Raw genomic sequence first — 25,446 nt, 5'->3', positions numbered from 1 at the left:
GGGGGCTGTCCCATCGGAATTGGAAGGGGCCATGGAGATTACGGGAGGGGATGCCTCTTGTTTTAAAGTTAAAGAGATCCTAGTAAAGCTCCCTTCATGCTACCCGGAGTGCCCCTCGCTGGCCGAGGCAGCCAGGAGTGGGACGGGGCTCATGGACTGAGGTCCTGCTCGCCCACCAAACAGCCCTGCCGAGGCAGACCACAGCGGTGCGGCAGGTGCCGTTCCAGCCATGGCCGTGAGGCAAGTATCGCGCTCACGCTAAAGCGGGTCACACAGGTAAGTCTGGTTTTCCAGTGTGGATCAAAGCTCTTTACATCACACCGTCGTCTGGGAAGTGTGCAATGTAGTGTTATCAAGAGCGTGACAAGTTGTACCAATCACCAAACCGGGACGCAGAGACACAACGTGAGCTTGTGCGGCTCGGAAAAGGGCACCGACAGGCTCGCTCCAAGTCCGGCTGCCGCAAACCTTCAATTGGTAGAAAACACCAACTAAAATCCCGCAGCGGCTGCCAAGTGCAACAGCACGAGGTCTGCCTGCAAATTTTCAGGGGGCCGAGAAGAGTTACCCCTTTACTTACGGTAGCCCTGGTCTCCCGGGATTTGTCCAAGAATGAAGGGAAGTAGGGGGTTGTTTTAAAAGGCATAATGAGTGCCCGCGTCAAGTCTTCCTGCACTGGTAATAAAAGTCAGCACCCCCATCTTCTCTAGCATGCCCTCTTCCTGCCAAGGCTCCCCCCGCCCCCCAGCACACAAACAAACTTCTGCGTGATGCCAAGGGGTGAACGGCGCAAGCTTTTGTTTGCTTGCTTGCTTCCGCCCCGGTGTTCCCTGAGGAGGGGCTCACTCACCTTCACGGCGTAATAATGGACCCCGTAGGTCGGGAGAGATTCCACGATGCTCATGTAGCTGGAGGATTGAGAAGATCACACGCACAACACACACAGACAATGCACACAGGGCGGTTAGTCGGCAGAACTGGCATGGTCCACACGCGTGCGTTTGGTGTGAACGCGTGACATCCTGAGTGTGATACAGGTATCTGAGTGGTCGTTGACTTGACATTTAAATGGAAGCACCGCCCCCAGAGATAACCCTTCCTGATCAGAATGTAACCATCTTGACACATGAGACATGCACAAACAATGCATCCTCCAGAGTAAAGGGGGACGTCCACTTACTTCACAATGGCCTGCCCTCGGGTCTGGCCATTCAGCTTCTTGTAGTGCTCAATGACTCTGTCTTCACTGGAACGACAAGAGAAGAGTGCCTTGGTGACAGTCCCCGGGCCGACGGCCAAGCACCTGCTGAGACACGGCTCCTGAACCGGACCAGGGCCTGCATCTGGGGCCAGCCCCTTGGCAAGGGTGATTGGAGGGGAGGGGAGGGAGAAGCAGGGAGCCCATGCCTGTAACCAGTGGGGAGGGTCACCGAGCAGAGTACTGTGACGGAGGACTGACTGGTCAGCGTGTGCATGGAACAGTGAGCAACAGGGGACACTGGGCTGTGCTCGCTCAGATTCTCCTCCGGACTCTCATTTCCCTTCGTCCTGTCTACACAGCATGCGTTTCGGGAGCGTAGGAGTTGACCACAGCAGAAGACCTCACAACCTAACCAGCCAGCTGTTGCCTTGTCCGCTCGGGGTCCTGGAGACATGCCTACCAGAATGGGCTCAGGGGCTGCATTTCCAGAGGACGGCATCTCCGGGGAAGGTTCCACCTTCAGGGAGTAGCTGAGTGAGTCACCAGTAGGGCTCCCCAGGGACTCCCGTTACACTCTCCCTGCTCGGGAGTTGGTCGCCTGGGATTGCATGATTCCAAAGGGCATGGCACGTTCTGGAATTTTGGTCTGGTTAACGTGAGCCACGAAGCAACACAAGCCTCAGAGGTGCAGTGGAGAAACAAAACAAGCCAACCACCAGCATTTAGATGGGAGCTCTTTAAGCTTTTGGAATCCTGCTGCTAAAACCCCAGAGTTAGCGGATTCCTTGGGAGATGACAGGAGTGGCCCCTTTCTTTGACAGCGCAGAGAGCAGAGGGTCTTCTCTGGGAAGTGACGACAGCACCCGATGAGGTGGCCATGATGTGGTGGCTGCTCTTGCTGCCGGCTTACTGCAGAGCCAACCCTGGCTAGGACAGGGCATGTGGCCACAGGCAGAGGTTCCCTTCTGGCGTCCGTCCAGGATGTGGCCATCCCACCTGGACACCCCATTTCTCACTCATCTGCTCCACACCTCCTCCCACAGGCAAAGGGCTGTCTGAGTGGCCTTGGTAAAAACTCTTGTGACAGGAGGGGACCCAAGGGGTGAGCTCATCTCAGGGGTGAACCCCTTATGACCTATCAATAATTTATCCTCCCAGAATCCCCCAAATGCCTTCTTTCATCTACATTTAAAACTAACAAGCAAAACTAGACTACCTAATTACTAGGTCCCAAGAGTACCTAGTTACTATGTTAGTTATAAAAACTAGGCTAGTTACCAAGTTTTTAGAAGTCATTACTTTTTAAAAATTGTTCAGACTTCAGTTGGTATCGTTTAAATTCAGGTATCTGGAATGTGACATATGACTGAAAGACAAACTCCAAAATCAAACCCACTGCCATCAAGTCGATGCCGACAGGACAGCGCAGAACTGCCTCTGTGAGCCACTGAGACTGTAACTCTTTACAGGAGTGGAAAGTCACATCTTTCTCCCAGGGAGTGGCTGGTGGGTTCGAACTGCTGGCCTTGTGGTTAGCAGTCCAACACATACCCACTAAAGCACCAGTGATCCCTCTCACAAGACAGGGTCTTTGTAAATAGCCAGAGTGGGCAGGAGAGCTGTCAGGAGCTTTATCTCTGGGAAACCCATTTCCGTGTGGTCAGATCACCTGTAGTCCAGAGAGAGATGCAGATACAGTCTTGACCCTCTCCTTCAAGCAACATGCACTTGGCTGGCTCCTGACGGAGCACTCCCGAGGCGCTTCCTTTTCAGGAACAACCCGGCCTGCCTGGGCCAGCAGCTTGGGCGGGAGGCCCCAGGTGAACTGCTAGCTCCCCTGTTTCCTACCAGGTGGGCTAGGATTTTGCAAGTCAGCACTCAATGCTAAGGCGAGCCCTTCTCCTTTCTAGGGCTTGCAGAGAGGCTCCCTGGGGCAAGGTGGGAGAGGACAGCCAACCTTGTGCTGTAGCTATGAACACAAACAAGGCTCAGCAAGCGCACCAGAGCACGTCACAACCCAGTCAGGCAGCTGAGCAGCTGCTCACCAGCTAAGTGGGCTGTCGAGAGGCGCCCAAAGTGCCCAGCAGCTGCAGAATCTTTGCCTTCTGCACCTGGCCCCGATCTCCTTCTGTCTGAGCCCACGAGTGAAGTTCCAACAGATATTTACATCTTCCCTTCCCTTTCTCATAGCTTGAGGCCTTGGCTGGTGCAGGTGGGCAATGTACCGAGCTGCTACCAACAGGTCAGGAGTTCAGGTCCACACAGAGGTACCTTAAAAGTTAGGCCTAGTTATCTACTTCTAAAACATCAGCCACTGAAGACCCCATGGGACACAGTTCTATGGACACACAGGAGGACATCTGGAGTAATTTAGCCCATGTAGACATGACCTGCCACCTGTTGATTCACAGAGTCTGCCCTCTGACCACTCCCATCCTCCTCTGGAATTTACAGAGCGGGAAGGTCTGCAGGCTACCAGATTCCTAAATGTCCCAGCCTTTTTTTTTTTTGTAGAGATATTTATGCAAATTCAAATCACTTTACAATCTATTCTGTAAATATTCTTATCTCCAAAAAACATTGTTACAGGAGAAAAAAAAACCCTTGATGATATTTAAATAACATACTAAATAAACTCATTCAAAAAGCTCCCTCGAGAAGAAATGATGAATTATTTGTAGTATGACAGGAAAATGTTGAAGTGAAAATAAAGTCATACGAATAAAAAATGCTTGTTTTCTCAAAGCCCCATCTTCTGCTTGCTAAGGAAATGGATTTCACAAGGGAGGGTCGAAGCCGTCAAAGCACACGACTGTCTATTAAGCTCTCTTGTTAGAAAACATCAGCACAGTCAGTTATACCAATCTCATTTCTGGACTCCATATTAAAAAAATAAACACAATGCCTCCCCCCCATTATAAGTAAATCTATATTCACAATCGAACTTTTAAGTAGTATCCAATCTATTCCTGGGGAGAACGGAGCTTGAATGACGAGCAGCCAGCACATTCCCTGGTACAAAAGCCCAGCTCACTGCAGCCAAACTGATCCTCTGGCTCACAGCAGCCCTGGCGCACAGAACAGAACAACTGCAGAAGGTTTCCAAGATGGTAAGGCTTTCTGGAAGCAGGTGGCTACATGGTCCTCTAGCACAGCAACTGGGAGCCTCGCGAAGGCTGAACCACCGCACCACCACTGTCCCAGACTTCTGAATGCGATGACGTGGGATCACCTATCCGAAACCCCCGGGTCATAAGAGACCGAATCAGAAGCCACCGTTTGGAGGACCTGGCAAAGCGGGACATGAAGGAGAAGGAGACACCGCCGCAGCCACGGGCTCAGCGTGCAGGTACGTGACACGGTCTCTCTACAGTCAGCTGTGTGGATCCTGACAAGCTCCGGATGATATGCAAAGACTGGGGATCCCGGAGCACCTCACTGTGCTCACACAGAGCCGACGTGAAGAGAAAGGGGCAGTCGTCACGCAAACAGCATCAGTGGAAACGCGTGTGTCAGGGTTGCGCCCTTTCAATATATTTACTTAATTTGTACGCCGACCTAGAAGCCCGGGAAGCTAGACTCTCAGCATCAAGTCTGGAGAAAGGCTCATTAACCACCTGCGCTGGGCAGAGGACACAGCCTTACTCGCTGAAAGGGAGGAAGGGCTGAAGCAATTCCTGATGGAGATCAGAGAATACAACCCTCGGCAAAATGCCAATTTAAAGTGAAGCAAAACAAATCCTTACCACTGGACTAGCACGCCACATCACGGGACGTGGAGAAAAGACCGAAGTTGTCAAGGGCTTCATTTTATTTCGCTCCACAACCAACACTTAAGGAAGCAGCAGCCCAGACACCACCCAGGGACTGACATCGGGCCAGCCTGCAGCCCACGATCGCACTGCAGTGTTAAAGAGCAAGCCAATCACTCTGACCAGGGGCTTAAGTGGAGAGCAAATGTTTTGACATTGATGAGGGCAACGGATGTACACATGTGTTTGACACAATGGATGGATGGGTGGGTTGTCCTAAGAATTATATGAGCCCCCAATAAAATGATTAAAAAAAGAAAAAAAAGATGTCACTGAGGACTAAGGAGTGCCTGACCCAACCCAAGCCATGGCAAATACCCTATCAAGAGTGAGTCTTGGAAACTCACGGGGGCAATTCTACCCTGGCCTATCGGGTGACTGTAAGTCAGCATCAGCGAACTGAGACACTGCTCCTCTCTCCATCTCCAGGCGGGTCCACCCCCATGCAGCTACGCCCACATATGGGGTCACCCCAACACGAGGAACTGTATTGAAGGACCACGGCATCAGGAAGGTGGAGAACCCCTGCTGTATAGGACTTGAAGGCTATAAATCCTTATGAGAACAGACAGTCTCAGCTTTCTCCCTCAGAGCAGCTGGTGGGTTTGAACTGCCTTCTTTTGGGTCAGCAGCCCAACATTTCACCCTCAGCACCATCAGGGCTAATAAATCGGCACAGAGATGAGATTAGGGGTGCCAGGCCACCAGAGAGAGCGCAGCCTCTGTTCGGGGAAGTCTGTTCAATTCTTCATCACCATACTCACTCAGGGAGAAAGGATTTATGAGCTGGAGTTGAAGCTGCTGATGAACTTTGCATCCAGACATGCCCTATCCTAACAGAAGAATAAACCTCTTAACGCCACCGAGTGGCAGAAAAAGGCGCTTGCTGACTCGGAAGAGCGTCTAGTCAAGATGAAATGTGAGCAATTCATGTGTTTCATAAAGAGTCACAACTTGCAATCTATCAGGATTGATTTGTTCCAAAAGTTTGCAGGTCAGACACACACAAGCACTATGACCTTTGCTAGGGTGCCTGGAAGGAGTCTTGGGACCAAGTAGTCAAGGGTTAGGAGCTGCTCAGGATTTCAACACACTCCCCAGGAATGCAGGCCCTGCTCTGTGGTGGGTGATGGAAGCCACATTCTGGGAGCCTGCCAGAGCCCCAACTCATCGGTCAGTATCGGTCATCTGCAGCCCCGCAGAGGGGTGGAAGCGGAGGATGGCATGGTGGCTCCACTAGGACATCTGAAATGCAGTGGGAGAGTGAAAGAAGCCATCTCTCTCCTCTTCAGACGGATGTGCGAACACATGCGCATGCGCGCGCACACACACACACACACACACACACACACACACACAGTGGTTCTCCCACACAAAACCTCACAGCCTGCCATCGAATGACAGGGATTCCAGAAGGAAACTCAAGCTCCCCATGAAAGGCCCACCGAGGAGGCCAGGCTTCCAAAGTGAAATTTTAGAAGATTTCATTTCATTTTTCTTTTTAAAGCAAGAAAACAGAAAAGGAAAGTCTCACACAATGGATGATTGAAATCCATGCGGAAAACATTTTTTTTTGGTTTATGTGTGTGTGGAGACAATCCCCGCCTCCCCATCACCCCGCCCCCCACTACCAGTCACTGGCTGAGTTCATTCTAACTCCCGGCAAGCTCCCACGCTCGGGTCAGAGCAGATCTAGTGTGTGCACCCCATAGCAAACCCAATATCATCTTGTTGACTGACTTAGAAGGCACCTTCTATCTGCCAAGGGCAGTTATTTATGGTATCATTCTCTGGCCGCACTGGTTCTGGTAGTGTAGGGGGTTGCATACTGGGCTGCTAACCACAAGGTCCAGCAGTTCAAGACCATCCATCCCTCCCCGGGGGAAAGATGAGGCTTTCTACTCTCACATTAACCTTCTAACCCACAGCCGTACCCTGTCCTATGGGGTTGCTACGAGTCAGAACCGACTTGCTGGCAATTTGTTTGGTTACTGTGGTGGCGAGAACTGATTCTCTTTGGTGAAGTTAGCTAGGACTGGGAATTTTGTGGAACTTCCACAGCCCCCAGACCAGATTTCCCCACTCCTGGTATATAGGGTTCCTGAGGCTTTACATTTTTATGGGTGGGGGAACCCCCAACTTTTTCCTCTGAGAAGCTGGTGTATTTGAACCACCAACCTTGTGGTTAGTGATCCAACATGCCACTAGGGCCCACGCTCAGGGTTTTCAGTGGCTGGCTTCTCAGAGGAAGCCCCAGGCCTTTCTTCAGGGGCTCTCATCAACCGCCATCCTCTAAGTCAGCAGCCGAGCGCTGCATTTCATGAATTCATGAGCTTCTCATCCCTGCTGGGGCAGCGCAGGGCAAGCAGGCCCCTGTCCAGCCTGACACAAGGGAGTCAGTGGAGGGAGCTCCAGGCACCACGTGAGGCTCCTTCTGAGAGGGACCCGGGAGGTTTGCAGAGAAGGGAAGCACATACCAGTAGGCCAGGGAAGGGTGTTCCTTCAGGGCGCGGGTAGGAAGGGCGGGTAGCTTCTTCAGGTCGCTCCTCACCACTTCGTTGCTGAAAGAGAAGGAGGTGGACAGAGAGACTGGGTCAGACTCTGGAACATAAGCACACTGTTTGATACGACCCGAGCCAGCTGTCTTGTCTGGGGAGACGCCACATCTGTTCCCTTTTAATGACAAGTGGTGGGGGGAAGCGGGCCTTTTATGTATTTATTTCATAGAGAGGAAAATGGCACACTTCACACGGAGCCGCTGGGCGCAGAAACCAGAGCAGAGTGCTTACAGATGGCGGTGGCGACCCTCTTTCTAAACCCTGCCCATGGAGAGCGGGCCCAGGAGGGGGAGGTTCAGGGCCCTGTGCAAGCAGGGCGGGAGCAGAGAGCGCCCGGTACCCCCAACACAAGGCTCTCTGGCCTTCAGTGGGCTGTGCGCTCCACCACACAGCACCACATCTCTGCTTGGACACATGCTCACTGCAAAGGGGTTTTTTTTTTGAGAAGGGGCCAAGATAGAAAAACAAAACTACCCCTCCAAAGCAAAACCAAATTAAACTCAATAAAACTAAAACAAACAAACAAGACCTTTTGATTTTGACCAGGCTCAGAAACTACTTAGAAAGTGTTAAGTGGGCTGATGGGCGTGCCCTCAGGAGGTTTTCTGCCCATGGCCCAGAGAACAAAGATTCCGTGTGCATGGAGGCACAGCTCTCAGGCCTGGAAGGCACTCCAGGGCCGGTCTATCAGCCTTTCCCAGATACCCCCAGGCCCCTCCACCACAACCAGCACCCTGTGTCCTCCCGGGGTCAGGCACTCTGTGGCGTTTCCACCGGCTGTAACCTCCAGCTGATCAAGTTTGGATGGTTCTGCAAGTGAGAGCGGGTTTCCCGGTACTGGCCCCTCAGGGAGCCCTGCCCATGGGAGCCACACTTGGAAGCCTAGGTGAGTTAGCACAGCAGCTTCTATGTCCTTCACACCAACCAGGTGACTGGGATCCTGGGGAGGGGCCTGGTAGCTCCTTGGAGACATGTTTACCTGCTAATAGAAAGGCTGGCAGTTCAGAGCCACCCAGAGAGCCTTGGGGCAAAGGTCTGGCAATCTGTTCTTACAGAGACTCTCATCATGACCCTGTAGGACAGGATGGAAGTGACACCATGCGTTTCTGAGACTGTAAGTCTATCTGGGTCTGGAAAGGCTCATCGTTCTCCTACCGAGCAGCTGGTGGACTGGAACTTGTGACCTGGCGGATAGCAACCCAAAGCGTAACCACTTTACCACCAGGGCTCCTTCCTATAAAGATTAGCGCCTAGAAGCCCTATTCTGGGCTAGTTCCTCTCTGTTAGATGGGGTCGTTGATGAGCTGGCATGGACTCAAGGTCAACTAGCAACAGCAACAACAGGAGCATAGGCAGCAGCATCTACAAAGGAGCAAGGCAGGAGCTCAACAAACACGTAGGACGCAGGAGGACGTCCTGCAGGAACAGATGGGCAGCTACTGAAGCATCTGGTGGCCCACATCCTGACACCCAATATCCTGAGAACCCCAGCTGCTGGGAGGAGGGCGTGTCACCCACGTGCATCCATAAGGGAAGATGGACTCAAGGTCGACCCCTGGGTACCAAGCGGCCCAGGCAAACCCAAACCAAGTTCACCAATGTGGTAACTCAGGGTCACCTGGACTTAAGGGAGAGGGCCTTTCTCACAGGGACTATATATAAACAGTGATGGTGAGGCCTGTGAGTCCCAAGTTTAAACAACTAGCCAGAATTATTATTTGAATCAATAAATCCATCAAAAGCAATCAATCAAGTAATCGAACTCTTATAAGTGGCAAGGCACTTAATAATCGATCGTCTAAAGGCATTTGTGGAACTCCTGATTTATGTACAGTTGGTGTACGGAGCCAATCCCAACTTATAGTGACCACACAGGGCAGGACGACCTGCCCCACAGGGTTTCTCAAGCTGTTGCCTGTCATGGGGCAGCTGGTGGGTTCAAACCACTGACCTTTGGATTAGTAGCCAAGACTGTAAATCTTTACAGGAACAGACAGCCTCATCTTTCTCCTGAGGTCTGAACTGTCAACTCTGACGTTAATGGGTTTGAACTGTCAACTCTGACGTTAGCAGCCCAAGGCCTACCCCACAGCCCCACCAGGGATCCTTAAGAGATTCCAATGATGACTCCTTTTTTGGACATCTTCCCTCTCCTAATTAACTGTAAGCTCCCCAACAGGAGGGAGGGCAGCATTAGTGCCAAGAATGGTACCTTAAATATCAGAAGGGTCTCTTTATAGAAAACTTGTGTCCCATGAAATTGTGAGAATGGCAATTAGCTCCTCTCTTGGTTTGGAACTTGAGTTCGGATTTACTCACACAACCACATCTAAAGGATATTTGGGGACAGAAGGAACTGAAGAAGGAAGGGTTCATGTTACCCACTAAACACTGGTTTGTTGGCAAACACATTTCCCTGGCGACAGTCACAGGTCAGATGTCTTTGCTAAAGTTTGAGCGAGTTCTCCATTCTCCTGGCTCTGTCTAACTCCTTCCCAAGGTTACACCGGAAAACACAATACGAAATCACCAAGGCGTGAAGCCTGTCCAAATCCATTACATTCTGGAAGGGATCCATGGCTCTTAAAGGACCAATATGTAGAAATGTTCTTATTGCCTTTCTGCTGTCTACAAACATCTGCAATCACTTGGGAATGTCCAGCCCTGTCAGATGACCTGACCACACCGCACTGAGGTTGAGAAGCAGAACACCACCCTCCTCAGAGACCTGGGCTCTCTGCTTCTGAAACGTGTGAAGGTGTAGTCAAACAAATGTCTTGGGATGCCCCAGCTTCTTCCCTGCGGGTCTGCCATGGGCACCTCTCCAGGTCCAGTAGAGATAATTTCTTCTGATGAACCATTGTACCCCAACGAGAAAAAAACACCTTATGACAGTGCATTGTAGCCAAGTTCCATTTGTTAGAAATAAAAAAATAGGGGCATCTCTTAGGAAACTGAGGATAAAATTCCCGTCTTCTTATTTTTAATATGAACCGGTTGACGTTGAATGGATCCCAACTCATAGTGACCCATGTGTACCAGAGCAGATCTGTGCTCCACAGGGGATCCAGTGATCAGTTTTTCCAGAGTAGATCACTAAGTCTTGCTCCTGAGGCACCTGGGGGTGGACTTGAACCCCCAGCCTTCTGGTTAGCAGGGAGTGTGCAATTTTTCACCCCACCAGGGGTCATTTTAATATCAAGTCAATATGATTCAAATCCTTTACATAACTTTATTAATAAGGCCAGCAAAAATGTGGTATCCCAAATGCGGAATTCATCTTTGACTTAGAGGCTATTTGAAATGATGCTCCTGTCTTTTATTGCCTAAAAAATTAAAGTGATCTCTCGGGAAAATGAGGATTTCTACCAATAGATCTAATAATTTATAACAGCAACAGCTTTTATCAAAGACCTTATACTGAAGGAAAACCAAAAAGCCCAAACTCACTGCCATCGAGTTGATAATGCCAACTCATAGTAACCCACTAGGGACAGGGCAAAACTGCCCCTGAGTTTCCAAGGCTGTACAGTTTACAGGAGTAGGATGTGTCACATTTCTCCTGCAGAGCCGCTGGTGGTTTTGAACTGCTGACCTTGCAGTTAGCAGCCCAACTGGTAATTACTATGCGACCGGGGCTACATATAATGAAGGAAACAACAGCTAAATCTGATAGAATCCTCCTCCCTCAACCAGACCAAGCCAAGCCCACAGCCACTGGCCCATAGCGACCCTGCAGAGGTTTTCCGAGGTGGTCACTCTTTACAGGAGCAGATTGCCTCCTTTTCCTCCCATGGAGCGGCTGGCAGGTTTGAACTGCCGACCTTGTGGTTAGCAGCCCATTGTGGTTAGCAGCCCAACGTGGAAATCCACAATGTGCTTGCTTTCCTTACAATGTTAGGAAGTATTTTTCTAAGACTCCCGCAGGGTAAAATAAGAGATACTGCCCATCTCTGTACAAGAAACTTGGGACCAACTGCATGTGCTTAATGGGGAAGCATTGCGATCAAAGGCAGTTGCTACCAGGGCTGCTTAAGGGGGTAAACCGAGGCACTGGTAATGAAAACAGTACAGCACGCTTTATGAAAGGGCTTTAAACAGTGTGTGGAAAGATGGAATCAAGAGGGAATGGAGTTTTCCCACGGACGTTTTGAAGCCCCCTTGGACCGATGAAATGGGAAGGAATGACCTGCAGCTCAGACTCAGTCATGTTAAGCCAGAGCTACACACGCTGCTCCATATTTTATGAAAGGACTGTGGAGGGAGAGGCTTTCTTAAGTCAACAAGAGTATTACAGGGACTCGATTTCCAACTCTGACAAGCTCTATGGAATGAGCCATGTTTTTTAAGACTTAAATGAGGCAAGGTTGACTTCGCTCCTCCTGCTTTGGGAGAACACCCATAAGTTTTGGTACAGGGGTGTCCGTGTTAAGTGTCTGATGCCAGACCCTGCCCGAGGGTGTTAGGATGACACGGACTATGCCCTGAACTGCCTGTATAAAACCTGAGAGTTCTGAACACCTGGACTTGGGGACTCTAGCGTCACAGACCTGCAGTGGGGCTCTGTGCAACCGTTCAGGAGTACAATGGATCTAGAAAGCTTGGGCGGATGAAGAAGGGAAAGAGATTGATTTTCTTCTCTGATGATGTTTCAGCCCCTCTTCCTCCTACCCTTCTGGTATGGCTATTCCCACTCCTGTTCCTGGATTCCGTGTGTCATGAGCTCCCATCTCTTATCCATACCTGTGTACATGCTCCGGTCTAGTCTGAATTGAGAAGCAGCACTAGGGTCATGGTAGTGGGGGTGAGGAAGCCTCAAGGAACCAGAGGAATAGAGTGTGTTTGATCGATGCTTTACCGCACCCTGGTTGACTCATCCTTTCCCCATGGCCACTCTGTGGGGTGATGTCCCATTGTCTACAGATGGGCTTTGGATCTCTGCTCCAACCCTCCTCATTCTCAACAATATGCTTTTCTTTGTTTGTTATGTGTCTGCTGATGCCTTTTACCTAGTCCCTATGACTCCTCATGATTGCACTGAGTCTTCCACGCGGGCTTGTTGCTTCTCTGCTGAATGGCGGCTTGTGTAATTTCAAGCCTCCAAGCCCCCAGATGCTCTATCTTTTAATAGCCAGGCACCATCCACCTTTCCTACCACATTTGCTTATGCACCCATTTTATCTTCAGCGATTGTATTGGGGACAAATACTGGACTCCAAACAAACTATTTTCTGCTAATTATGCATCTCAGCAAATCTAAAGATATTTCCCTAACTAGATATATGACCAGTCAGCTGTTTTAGTTCAAGTAGCCAATTAAAAAAAATTAGGAAAGTATTCCCTAAGTGATCAACCGGTCTAATCATGATTTAAAACTAGCTTTGCATTATCGCTGTAAAATGACTTATATAAGTGCTTTTTAGTGAACTGGGATGGTGACATACAGACTGTAGTTTGAGATGAACTAACCACCATGCTCTCTCTAAGCTGGGCAAGAAAATGACCGTCATCTTTGCAGAGATAGCAATCTTCACAAATGTTTATATTGTGAAAGACAAAAAACAAACAAACCCAAACAACGTATTTCAGAAGAAAACGAGCTCTTTGCTTCTCTTACTGTTGCTCTTCTAGAAAAGCTTCCTTTAACCTATGATCTGCCGGAAAGGCGCTACATATTGACATGGTCTTTCAAAAGGCAGGATAAATGTCAAGAGCCCCTGTCCCAACCCCTGCAACAAAGAACCCACAGGGGTTGGTTTGCTCACTGGACTCTCATCCTCTTTCCCCTTCTACCCTCGTCACTACCTGGTGCCAAGCTCCTAGAACAGGGGTCCTCAAACTTTCTAAACAGGGGGCCAGTTCACAGTCCCTAAGACCCGTTGGAGGGCCAGACTATAGTTAAAAACAAACAAACAAAAACTATGAACAAATTCCTATGCACACTGAACCTATCTTATTTTGAAATTAAAAAACAAACGGGGCAAAAACACCCAGTAGGCTGGATAAATGTCCTCGGCGGGCCGCATGTGGCCACAGTTTGAGGACATCTGTCCTACAAGGCAGCTCGAGAACAGGAAGTGTGTGGGGAATTAAAGGGGATTTTTCAGCACAAAGAAATATGGCAACCCCTCTTCTAAAATATAGGTAAATCAATTCCCCTTGTTAATAAAAGGCTGCAACTCATTTCTATCGATCGAACAAAGCATTGCTGTAGATCTTAAACCGATTTGTGTTTTAAAAAGAAATCGTGTTAGAAACTGGCCGATCGAAGGTCCAAGGACAAAGTTATATATCTTACCCACCACCGCATTCTGATAAACTGGTAAAGCCGACACTCTCTTCCTGGGACCAGCGTTGAATCCCACCCCCCATACTCCCCCCCAACCCCAGCATTTAAATTTGGTACAGATGTCATATAAACGGACCCCAAGGCCATCTTCCATTCAGCCTTGCTGTTTCTTTAGTCATTATGGTGAGCCTGCTGAGGCCAGGGCTCCCTTCCACGGTCGCCTAAACACAGGACATGTCCCGGGTTTGGCCTGTGGGTCTTAGCTCAGAATTTCCCTAAGGGTGGCCTTTTTCTGCCACACAGGAAAAAGATGAGGCTCTCTCATCCTGTAAAGAGTTAAGGTCTCGGAAACCCACGGGAGCAAGTCCAGGCTGTCCTTCTGGGTGGCTGTGAATTGGAATCAACGGAATGGTAGTAGGTTTGCTATTTGGTTCGGTCTGCTGACTGCACCGAGCACAGCTCATGCCTGTAGGATCCGGGTTTAGTGATCGGCACTACGCCTCCGCCCCTCTGTAACCCAGATCTTTCCACATCCCAACAGGCACCCAGACCCTTAGAGATCTGGTTGCAGTAAATCTTGTTCACCTCCCGACCCCAAATTCTATATAATAGATGGTATTATCTCTTGAAACTAGCCCCCATTGATAGATGATTTTCTATATAAGAGGTAGTATGATTTTAATATACATGATTGGTGCTAGTCAGGATAAAGTTATTGTAATCACTGCACTTCAAAAAATTGCGTAAAAGTTTTTTTTGGTTTTTTTTTGGAGGCAGGCTTTTTCAAAGATGAGAAGGATTGGCAGGAGGTGAAGAATGGGGTGACTCTAAAAACCCGGGGAATGAAAACGATCAATTGTTTTCTAGTGCAGGCCCCTTTAGAGAAACAAGCCAACACCCAAGTTCGGCTAAGTCCTACCTACTCAGTACCGCAGGCACGGTGTTTCTGATCAGAATGGAACGAGGCAGCCCAGCTGTCTTGTCAAGTTGAATAAATGAGGTGTGCTTGGCACTGACCCTTTGAAGGAAGGGGATATTAATTTTCTCCAATCACCCAACGTGATTGAGCAGGAAACTTCAGTGAGCTATATTCAAAGCGCCGAGACCGTCGGCATTAAAAAAGGTGGTGTAAATCCTCGCGAAGGAGCCCTGGCGGTGCCGCGTGACAGGCTGGTGGCTCAGACCCACGGAGCAAAGTCCCACAATCTTTTCTCCTAAAGATGACGTCACTTCTGTAGAGCCGATGAGAACGGCTCCGCTGGGTTCCCACCACTTAACGAGGGGAGCAGAAAGGCAAGTCGCCCTGCCGTGAAGTGGCTGGGTTTCACACGATTGACCTTCACGGTTAAACTGCTACACCTCCATGGGGCTGCTCTACCCGCTTCCGTGGTACTGCTGCGTGAGGAAAGTCTAAGGGACAGCGCCCCGCCCCACCAGCAAGGTCGCAGAGAATGTCTAATGGGGGGCTCAGGGAACCGTGATTATCAAATGAATACGTGCTCTTTGTGACCCTTGTGGGCCCTTGACTCCCTAACATCTGCCCACCCGGCAGCTTCGGTTAATGCCTCGCGGGCCAGTCAATGGTTTCTAAGTGGACATGCCAGCTCCGCTGACTTCCTGCTGATGGACATTTCATTTCTACCTACCTACACACCAGGCGAGGAAATCCAAGTGCTACAAACAGCCTTGCGGAAGAAAATAATAAACGCGAGCAAATGTTATTTTTAGATAGGCCTATCTTCTCCACTTTTAACCTCCCCGGCGGTCTAATTATGTCAGTAATTTTGTACCCAAATTCTTCAGTTTGTGAAGTGAAAAACATTTCATAATCTGGGAAAATGTGTACTCTGACATGACGGTGGCAAAAATGGAGTTGCAGGTAATTTATTGGTGGTCCAATACCATTTCCGCAGGGTTTCCCCCATCACTCCCTGAAGTATGATTAGGTCCAGAAATTTCCAAATGTCATCTTTGGTCACTGGTCCCCACTTTCTGCTTCTTGAAAATTTATGAAGCAGAGTAGCGGATTGTTGCTCTTTGTACCGTAACAATTTTTTCAACGAGCTCATCGGTCAGAAATAATTGTAGGTACGCCAAAGGGTTGTTGTGGTCAATGTCTACTCTCGTACCAGGTGCTCCAGTAAAAGGGAAGCTTGGGGGAGCGGCCTGATCCGTACCGCAGACTACAGAGCACCAAGTTCGCACATCGCTGAGCTCAGGTGCGGAATCCCCACTGTCATCACTTATCTGATCAGTGTCAGTGTCGGATGATGAATTTCCCCATGAACCGCTATCGCTCCATTCTGCAAGTAATTCTAAGTCACTGTTGCTGTCATTTACCTGGTCTAAAACTCCTTTTGTGCTAAAGTGACACTTTTTTGATGCCATGGACAAAAAATTTCCAGGCAAAAATTTTTTTCCAAATGACTATAAAAGGGCAGGCAGGGCACTGCAGACTGATCTAGGGACAAATCTGAGGTGATTTGCTTGGATACAATGTAATCCTCACAGGTTACACTGTATCACTGTTTGTGTGTGTGTGTGTGTGTGTGTGTGTGTGTGTGTGTGTCTCTTTTAGACTTGCAGTTTTGAATTTCCCGCCCAGTTCTGCCCGGTGCGGGCACACTGCACACAGAGAACACCGCTGGACCAGGGAGCAGTTAAGGGACTTCTCTGCAGTGTAACCCCGAGTGTGGCTCAGGATTACGGCGCCTGACAGTTAACATTTACCCCGAGCCAAACTCGGTATTACTGCCAGGGTGGTTAATGAGATCTTATGAGCTTACCCACCACATGGTAGAATATGGTCATGCATGACCCATGTATTCCTATCATGGGCAATGTATTTATCTCTGTACACCTCACTATCTCTCAGCCATGCTGAACTCAGCATTTCCTTGCAAAGTTGTGCTTTACACAATTGATGTATGTATGAGCCCTAATAAAATGATTTTTAAAAAGTACAATTAAAAAAAAGAGCTAGAAACACAAGGAATCCAAAACAGATAAACCCCTCAGGGCCAATAAGGGGAACAGTGATACTAGGAGGGTGGTAGGGGGCGGAGGCCATTAAGGGGGAACCGATCACAATGATCAATGTATGGTCACCATCCCAGGGGGATGGATAGCAGAAAAGTGGGTGAAATGAGACGGCAGTCGGTGTAAACATGAAAAAAAAAAGATAAATTATCAAAGGGGCATGGGGGAAAGAGGGAGGGGAAAAATGAGGAGCTGATGCCAGGGGCTCAAGTGGAAAGAAAATATTTTGAAAAAAATGATGACATATGTAAAGATGTATCTGACAAAATGGATATATGTATGAATTGTGATAAGAGCTGAAAGAGCCTCTAATAAAATAAAATTTAAATTAAAAGAAAAGATAGCCTTTTTTCCCCCTGTATACTTCCAGAAAATTATTCTCCAAATTTGTATATTTTTAATACAATTTCACATACAGTGTAATTCGTGTCTATCATCTATCTATCTATCTATCTATCTATCTATCTATCTATCTATCAATCATCTGGGATGATAGCCTTCCAAACTAAATGGTCCTCCTGTCAATGACTCAGTATCATCAGGTTGTAACAGAGGGACTTTGCTTTTCATGTGGGACCTGTCTTTTAGACGGTTACCTGATCCTCTGGATCCGGAATATCTCAGAGTCAAGCCTTGGACGCTGTGCCTTCCCCAGAATTCTGCAGGTTCTAGCTGACATCTTCTCATGTGAGGGGACTTTGAGAAGTTTGTACAAAAGGAAAAGAAGTGGGAATTCCCCCACGAACTTTTTGCATTCTCCCTCGACAAAGCCATTCCTTTAAATACAATTAAATTTGTACAGTCATGTACTTGCTATTCAGAAAGCAAGGGTGACTTTCTATCTCAGTGAATTATGAGGGAGGGACCTCGGAGAGTCTTCATGTTCAGTCGGCCATCCAACAGTATAGCGGGAACTTCAGAGACTGTGGGGACCTTGCCCAGACGTGGAAGGGAAGGGGCACAAACAAGGAATTTAGAACGGCTTCTCCTATTCCCAGTGCTAACACTGAGCCTGCTCCGGGAAATGTAATGGACCATCTGAGTTCCCATCAGGTGGATTTCAGGTTATGCGATAAACTGACCTTCTGGATAAGGTGTCTGACCTCTCCCTCTCCTGACAGCTATTTCTCTCTCGGGGCAGCTGGCATTACAAACAAACTGCAAGGCAGCACTATGACAAAGGTAGCCGAGTGGGGATTCTCTGCGGCTCTGAAGCCAACAGGCTGGCATTCCACAAGCTCATTAGGGGCCATGGGGTACTGGGAGGCCGGGCCTGGACTTCCTGCTCACCGTGTGGCCACACATTCCCACGGTCGGCAGGGCCATTGGCGTTCCTCACAGGGCACATTCCATCCTGTCCGGGTGCTCTCCCAAATAAATCACGTTTACAGTGGGGTGAAAAACGAGAGCGCAGAAAGCCTCGCCAGGGGGACACAGGAATCGCCTGGATCGGTAATTTTTAAACAGTTTTTCGTGGGACTCTGGGGCTGTTTTGGAAAGTGGATCTGCACCCATAGTTACCACCCCACCCCCCCAATTCTACTACCAAATTGAGAAGATAAGAAAGCAACAGAGAAATGCAAGATGGCAAACCTGGGCTCCTATACCTGGAAACGCTTCATTCAATGAATGGTGCTCATACACAGTGTTTGGGCATGCGCACTGTGCTGTGTCTCCAGCTAAGCCGGTTGACAACTATTCTCTATTTTCAATGGGCAGGTCTCTGCTTTAGAAGCCCTGCTGACGCCGTTGGCTAGGCACTGGGCTGCTAACCAGAAGGTTGGCGGTTCAATTTCCCCAGATGCCGGTAAAGATACACAACCTCAGAAACCTCGTAGAACAGCGGTTCTCAACCTGTGGGCTGCAACCCCTTTGGGGGGACGGGGTTCCAACAATCCTTTCACAGGGGCCGCCCGATTCATAACAGTAGCAAAATGACAGTGATGAAGTAGCAACGAAAAACACTTTCTGGTTGGGGGGTGACCACCACATGAGGAACTGTATGAAAGGGTCGCGGCATCGGGAAGGTGGCGGCTCTGGCGGGTCGCTATGGGTCAGAATTGACTTGCTGGCTGTGGCTATCTTGGCTTTATGGCAAGAACTGGGGAAACGTGAGTTATAAAGGGGCCTGGAGGCCTCTTTCGGCCACCTTGGTGACCGCTAACCTCAAGCTCAGTGGTTAGAAACTACCAGAAGACGAGACTTTCTGCTCCATGGAGAGTCCGGTGCGTGAACCCACAGGCACAGTTTGACTCTGTCCTGCAGAGTCACGGTGACTTGGAAGTGATTCGGTGGCGTGAGTTCATTTTTTGCATGCTTTGGAGGTCTCTTTAGACAAAGATGCAAGCAGAGTCAAAGGATTACATTTTAGCTCACTGGCCAGCACACATTGCAGCCCGTTGGCCAAACTGGGCCCTTGTAGTTTTGTACAGCCTGTGAACTAAGATTGCCTTTCATGTGAAAACAACGATTTTTTCCTGTTTCTTTTAAAATGTTTAGGTGAAAAGTTGCCAGAGCACATTAGTTTTCCATTCAACAATTTGCACACATTTTGCTTCCTAACATTGGTTCCAATTCCCTGCGCACATCGGCACTCTCCCCACTCCCTCCCTGGCTTCTCTGTTCCATTTGTACTTCTTTCCTGCCTCCTGAGTTTTCTTTCTGGGCAAACACTGACGCCTTTCACAGTTTTATATAGCTAGGGGTTAAAGAAAAAAAAATCAAAAGAGTATTTTATGATGCATGTAAATGACATAAAATCCAAATGCTAGTGCACATAAATAAAATATCACTGGAACACAGCCATGATTGTCTTTGGCTCCATTTACACAGACTAAGGCAGAGTTAGGAGCCAGGGCAGGGGTCATACGTCTTGCAAAACCTAACCCATTTCCTGTCTGGCCCTTTTCAGAAAAAAGGTGGCCAAGTCCGGTTTTAGACTCTAAAATAACCAGGCCTTGTTAGAAGGCGTTCGAAGCATGTAAAGAGAACACAGGAAAAGCAGTTGTGACCCGAGATGGCAGGAAAGTGCAAGAAGACCGCCGACAGAAGCAGTCTGTCTTGCACTTAAGAAGTAACTCTCTCAACACATGAAAAAGCGTACAAGCTTGATAGAAAGAAAGAAGAGAGTTAGCATACACTCGGTATCATGGAGTACAGCCGTAGGACTCGGGTCTCATTTTCATAACAAAGTGCTCATTTCCTATTCGTGGCCCAGAATCCTCAGCCTCCATCTTTGGTCACTGGTCTCTTGATTTTTTTCTTTCCCTTGATGTGAAAGAATGGGCTGTCTAAAGGAATTCGATCAGCAGAGCCCTAGGAATTCATGTTTGCTTTTCAGGAGACAGCCCCTGTGTGTGTGTGTGTGGGGGGGGGGAATGGCTAACCCCCACCCCCCCCTCTGTGAATCTATTGCTCATGGTGTGAGAGTCTGTTGGGTCCGCCTCATGGCGACTCTAAATAAGACAGTAGAACCGCCCCACAGTTCCAAGGCCGTGAATCTTTCCAGAAGCAGACTGCCTCATCTTCCTCCCAGGGAGCTGCTGGTGGCTTCAAACCACCAACCTTTGGGTTAGCAGTCAAACCCCTTACCGCCCCCCCCAGGTGTTCTTCTATTCCGCCATGACCGTGAGGGGCTCCACAGGCGGCATCCGCCGTGGTGGACAGTGGGCAGTGCTGGATAGAGAGCCGGTCAGGACGCTGTTGGCCATTGTGCAGGGTCGTTAGGCAGGTCCTGGTGTCCCAGCAGTTCATTCCAGTCTTGTTTTCACCAAAGGAATATACCAAGAAGGAAGGAAAACAGAAGAAGGCTCCTACGCTGTCATGCTTTCCTAAAAGAAATCTCCCCGTGGAAGCATAGCGACTTGTCCCTTGAGGATCTGAGACTCCCCTGGAGAGAAGATGGGGTGCCCACGGTCGCCCGCCATAATCTCTCATCATGGTCACACCACAGAAGGGACTCACAGTGTGGTATCTTACTCTTTTCTCTCAGCCAGCAAGCTGCGAGTTGGCTCTCTTTATTACTAAATGTGAATAAATCGTCTTTCGACCAAAGGATGGACAGAATAGTGGTCATCAGTGTTGTCGATAGAGAAACAACGGAAGGCTTCCTGACACAAAATGAAACAAAACAAATTTTGTGAACTCACCTAGAAAAGTCGCCCTTGGCCTCCTGTGAAAGAGAAAATGTAATGTCAGCGAAACACTCCATTCCTGGCTACAAACTCCAAACTCCACCTGCTCCTCTACTGAACAAACCCTGTGTTGCAAGGGCCACGGCCCTCAGGAACATGACGGAGGACAGAGGCCTGCACGCGCCTCTTGAATTACAAGAGGCTAAATTAAAGTTTAGAAAGTGCCACACCAAGCAAGTGATCGGTCATGACAAAATGCAAATATCCATTTTTTCTCGCTGGTTTATAGATGGAATCTACACGTGTGTGTGTGTGTGTGTGTGTGTGTGTGTCTGAGAAGGGCTGTCAATCACTTGGGCTACTTTTTGTCTTGTGCTCTGGATTAGTTCCCCATCAGACTCAAGACCTTTAAAGGCAGGGACCTGGGAACCTTTAGTGAATCTAGCGCAGTGCCTTGAACACACTAGCTGTTCAGTCGATACCTGTCAACGGAAGACACGAATGGCATCATTTCCACTCACTAGGCCATTGTTACAGGTAGCATGATTGTTTCCCCTGATAAACTAAAGGTCTTTTGTTAGTCTTTCCAGGGGTGTGAGGTGATTCTCTTGATGATTAATTCTGACTATTTACTTGGCTTTCTCCTCCACTGTCTCGAAGGTCAACAATTCCGAGGAGAACAGGGATCTCAGTTTCTCTCAGGTTCAAGTTCAATACAAACTTGCTGGCAGAGATAGGCTGTGGTGAACTTTTGGGGGCATTGGAAGCCCCTATTTTCTACCACAGCACGGTAACAGGGTCCAAATAACTCTTTCCAGCTTGGGGCTAGACACAGCTTTAGAAGACAAACAGTGAGGAGGTACACCCAGTAGGCATGCACGCTCTTACACCTTTGCTCTATGACCCTGGGGTACAAGGGGAGGGAGACCAACTCACCTGTAAAATATAGGAAGCTAATTCAAACACCACTTCACTGTCAACATCAATAAGCTCCTGCAAGAAAGAAAAACAAGCAAGTGGGCAAGGTCAGTTTAGTACTTTAATACCTACTTTTTAATGACCCCCCCACTCTCTCAGAAAGTAGGGTAGCAGTGGTATTTCTTTCTGAGGAGCTACCCAGAACCTCAAATACTCAAAAGGATGTCTTTGATCCCTGAGGAAATTGCTCCAAATTAGTTGCCCCGGGTGGGTGGTCGCTGGGAGCATTTTCACAGATCTGAAGCAGAATTGGCAGAGCTGTTGACTCCAGGCAAATGGAGTCATTTTGAGGAGGTAGGAGTGAAGGGGTCTTCTGCTTTTTACAAACCTGCTCATGTTATTTTTTTGAAATGCAACTTTATTTTTTCAGGGAAGGTGTACACAGCTCATTAGGTTTTCATTGAACATTTCTATACAACTGGTTTAGTGACATTGGCTACATTTTTTTTTCATTCTAAAAGAAGGCAGACAATAAAAACAACAAATTAAGAATGGGCTCCAAAGGAAAACAAATGATCAGTTGTTTTCATTTCAGTTTAACTAGACCTGCAATAATTCACCTTCTGGTCCACCAAACTCCTTCATGTTCCAAATCCCTGGAGTGTAGTCATTGGATAAAAGGTGGTGTTTCCTTTATAAACTCTACTTTGGAGCCCACTGCAAGTTTTATGGAAGAGACTGTGAGACTCTTCAAATAAAATAGAATAAATAGAAATAAATAACAATGCAGAATACAGCCCCTCAAATGCACCAGTCACATTTCGGATGCTCAATGTAGCTTGTGGCTCCCAGGACACCTGTGCAGATAAAGAACATTTCCATCCCTGCAGAGTCCTACTGGTGGCGCTACTACAGAGTCTAGGTTGAGAGACACGGTTTCTCCTATTAATTCTGCCCCAAATGTTTACTGGTATTACAAACACAGTCTCTCTGTGTGTGTATTATATCCCAAAGACCAAGGGACTCTGGTGTCCATTCATCAGCATGCGAGAGTAATAAACACATTCATTCATTTCATATTTTGCTGTCAAGCTTAAGTAACAGGCCCATCTTTCTCTCCCAGCTCCCGCTGATGTCAATGATCATTTGAATCAGTCATGACTGCCTGGGCCACAGAAAGCCAGAGCTCAGAGGCTTAGGGACCAGCCAGCCCAGACCCTTCTTTTCTTGAGCACTAAGTCCAAACATACTCAGAAATGCCTGAAGCCACAGGCCGTAGTGGCATGGATCACAGATGGGGTGGAAAACAAGCCTCCAATTTCTCGACCAGAAGACCAGTAAGGAGTCAGTCATAGCCAATCCACTCGTATTCTCAGAGCAGTATCTATTGTATATTTAGTTTTCACTTGAACTATTAACAAAGCTCAGAGTCATTGTGGTAGTTATATAATCGTTTGTCAATCTGAACGGGTTAAGAGTGAAGGGGGGAAGTCCAGTCTGTCAATCAGGTCATAGTCAATGAGGCCTCTGTGGTGGCATGGCCATCCCCTGAGGATTCTGGGAACTCCTGCATGCCTCCTTGGAGGCGGGAGACCCTCTCTCAGCTCACTTCCTGAGAGACATTGCAGTTGACAAGCCACATGGAGACAGGCTGATGGCAGCCAGAGCCTCAGAGCTGGAGAAGCCACCTGGAGCCCCTGTCAGTGCTGAGATGCTTCTGGTGCCACTGGATTGACAAGACTTTCCACCCACTGGCCTGTGATCATCCCGAATTTGCCATCATTGCATGTGTCTCGTGAGTCTGAAGAGGGATTTATAGACTGGTATCGGACATATGGGCCAATACCGGACTTACAGACTTGATCTGGACTAGGCTGGGATGTTTTCTCAATATTCAACTTCTTTTTTATATAAAGCTCTTTCTTATACACATATGAGTGTCTGTGAATTTGTTCCTCTAGTCTACCCAGACTAACACAGTCATGAATTTTCTAATTATTATGATTAGACTCCACCGGTGGCCCTTGTCATTTAAAGCAATGAATTCGAGGAAGGCTGGTATCCTGGGGAGGGATGGCGTCCAGGTGCCTTGCTGACTAGGAATTTCAAAATCCAAATCAAACCAAACTACTGCCATCCATTTCGACTCTTGGTGGCCAGAGAGGACAGAGGAGAAGGGCTCCGTAGTGTTTCAGAGACTGGAAATCTTTACTGTTACTAGTGAGCCTCGCCTGTCACAGCCTGCAGTGTGGCCGGTGAGTGTCACCAGCTGAATCACTGGTAGCAGCCAACACCCACCCCCCTGTACCACCAGGGAACCCTAGGAGCTTCAAAGACAGACAACAACTTGTTCTGATGAACCACCTTCAACGTGAGAGCGCAGAGCGGGAACAGGAGCATCTGGACGAATTGGGACAATAATTCTTCCTGCTTAACTAGCTGAAAGAACTTTATGACCACGGGGATTGATATCCACTGCCAGCGCTGCGGATGCGGAGGAATGCATGGAATTGCAGTGCTGCGCCCACCAGGTCCCTTCAGACAGTAAATCATTTAACAGTGTGCAAACGATGGAACAGAAACACAGTCCAGGGTTCCCACGATAGAGCGCGCGCCTCCTCTCACTGCGCCCCCTTCCCTCCCCACCGTGCGTCCGTCCGCATGTGTTTGCTAGTGGATTGGTGCGTGTGTGTGTCCTGCTGGGCTTTTCTCTGTCCTGAGAGGCCTGGTTAATGCGCCGCTCAAAGCCGACCACCGGAAAACAGGCCTTTTCAGGGTGAACGTCGCTTTTCGTCCATTATTTGATCTATTTGCTGAAAAATGAGACTGTCCATACCCGGGTCGGGGAGCAGGGGTGGGGAGGGAGGAAGCTTTTAGATTATACTTCAGACAGCCTCCCAGGAGGTAATGGATAGGAATCTGAGGCTGGACAGGGACGGCCTGAACTAGGATCCAGAAGGAGCCCTGGAGATGAGATGGTTCAACATTGGGCTGCTAACCACAAGGTCACCGGTTCAAACTCCCCAGGGGCTCCTCAGGAGAAAAGACCTGGCCATTTGCTCCTGTGACGATGTTAGCGTGGGACATCCTAAGAGGCGGTTCTATGCTATAAGATGATGTGCCACATACAGCAACTACGCTCTGTTCTAGACTAGCCTCTGGAAAGAGGAATGTGCATCGTGGGTCGTCTTTTAACTTAACTTGGCACCCTTCCCTTTTTTTAAAAAAAATCATTTTATTATGGCTCATACAACTCTTATCAAAATCCATACATACATCAATTGTGTGAAGCACATTTGTACATTCATTGCCCTCATTCTCAAAACATTTGTTCTCCACTTAAGCCCCTGGCATCAGCTCCTCATTTTCCCCCTCCCTCTCCACGCCCCCTCCATCAGGAAACCTTGATAATTTATAAATTATTATTTTGTCATATCTTACACTGTCTGACATCTCCCTTCACCCACTTTTCTGTTGTCCGTCCCCCAGGGAGGAG

The 25,446-nt window shown here is 48.5% G+C and overlaps 1 protein-coding gene across 1 annotated transcript in view; it reads right to left on the bottom strand.

Annotated features, from left to right (window-relative positions):
* The window catches only part of FRMD4A (FERM domain containing 4A), a 234,881-nt gene that overhangs the window by 80,537 nt on the left and 128,898 nt on the right, over positions 1 to 25,446 (bottom strand). Inside the window, exons 6-10 of the mRNA XM_075552351.1 lie at positions 21,969 to 22,025; positions 21,048 to 21,070; positions 7,491 to 7,574; positions 1,181 to 1,246; positions 851 to 908 (exon numbers count right to left, since the gene is read on the bottom strand). Coding sequence (XP_075408466.1) covers positions 851 to 908; positions 1,181 to 1,246; positions 7,491 to 7,574; positions 21,048 to 21,070; positions 21,969 to 22,025 — 288 coding nt within the window. The remainder of the gene's footprint in view (positions 1 to 850; positions 909 to 1,180; positions 1,247 to 7,490; positions 7,575 to 21,047; positions 21,071 to 21,968; positions 22,026 to 25,446) is intronic.

This window comes from Tenrec ecaudatus, chromosome 6 (genome assembly GCF_050624435.1).
Source record: "Tenrec ecaudatus isolate mTenEca1 chromosome 6, mTenEca1.hap1, whole genome shotgun sequence".
NCBI lineage: Eukaryota > Metazoa > Chordata > Mammalia > Afrosoricida > Tenrecidae > Tenrec > Tenrec ecaudatus.
Note: the sequence above shows the minus strand (reverse complement) of the source record. Positions and strands in the feature narration are given on the sequence as shown.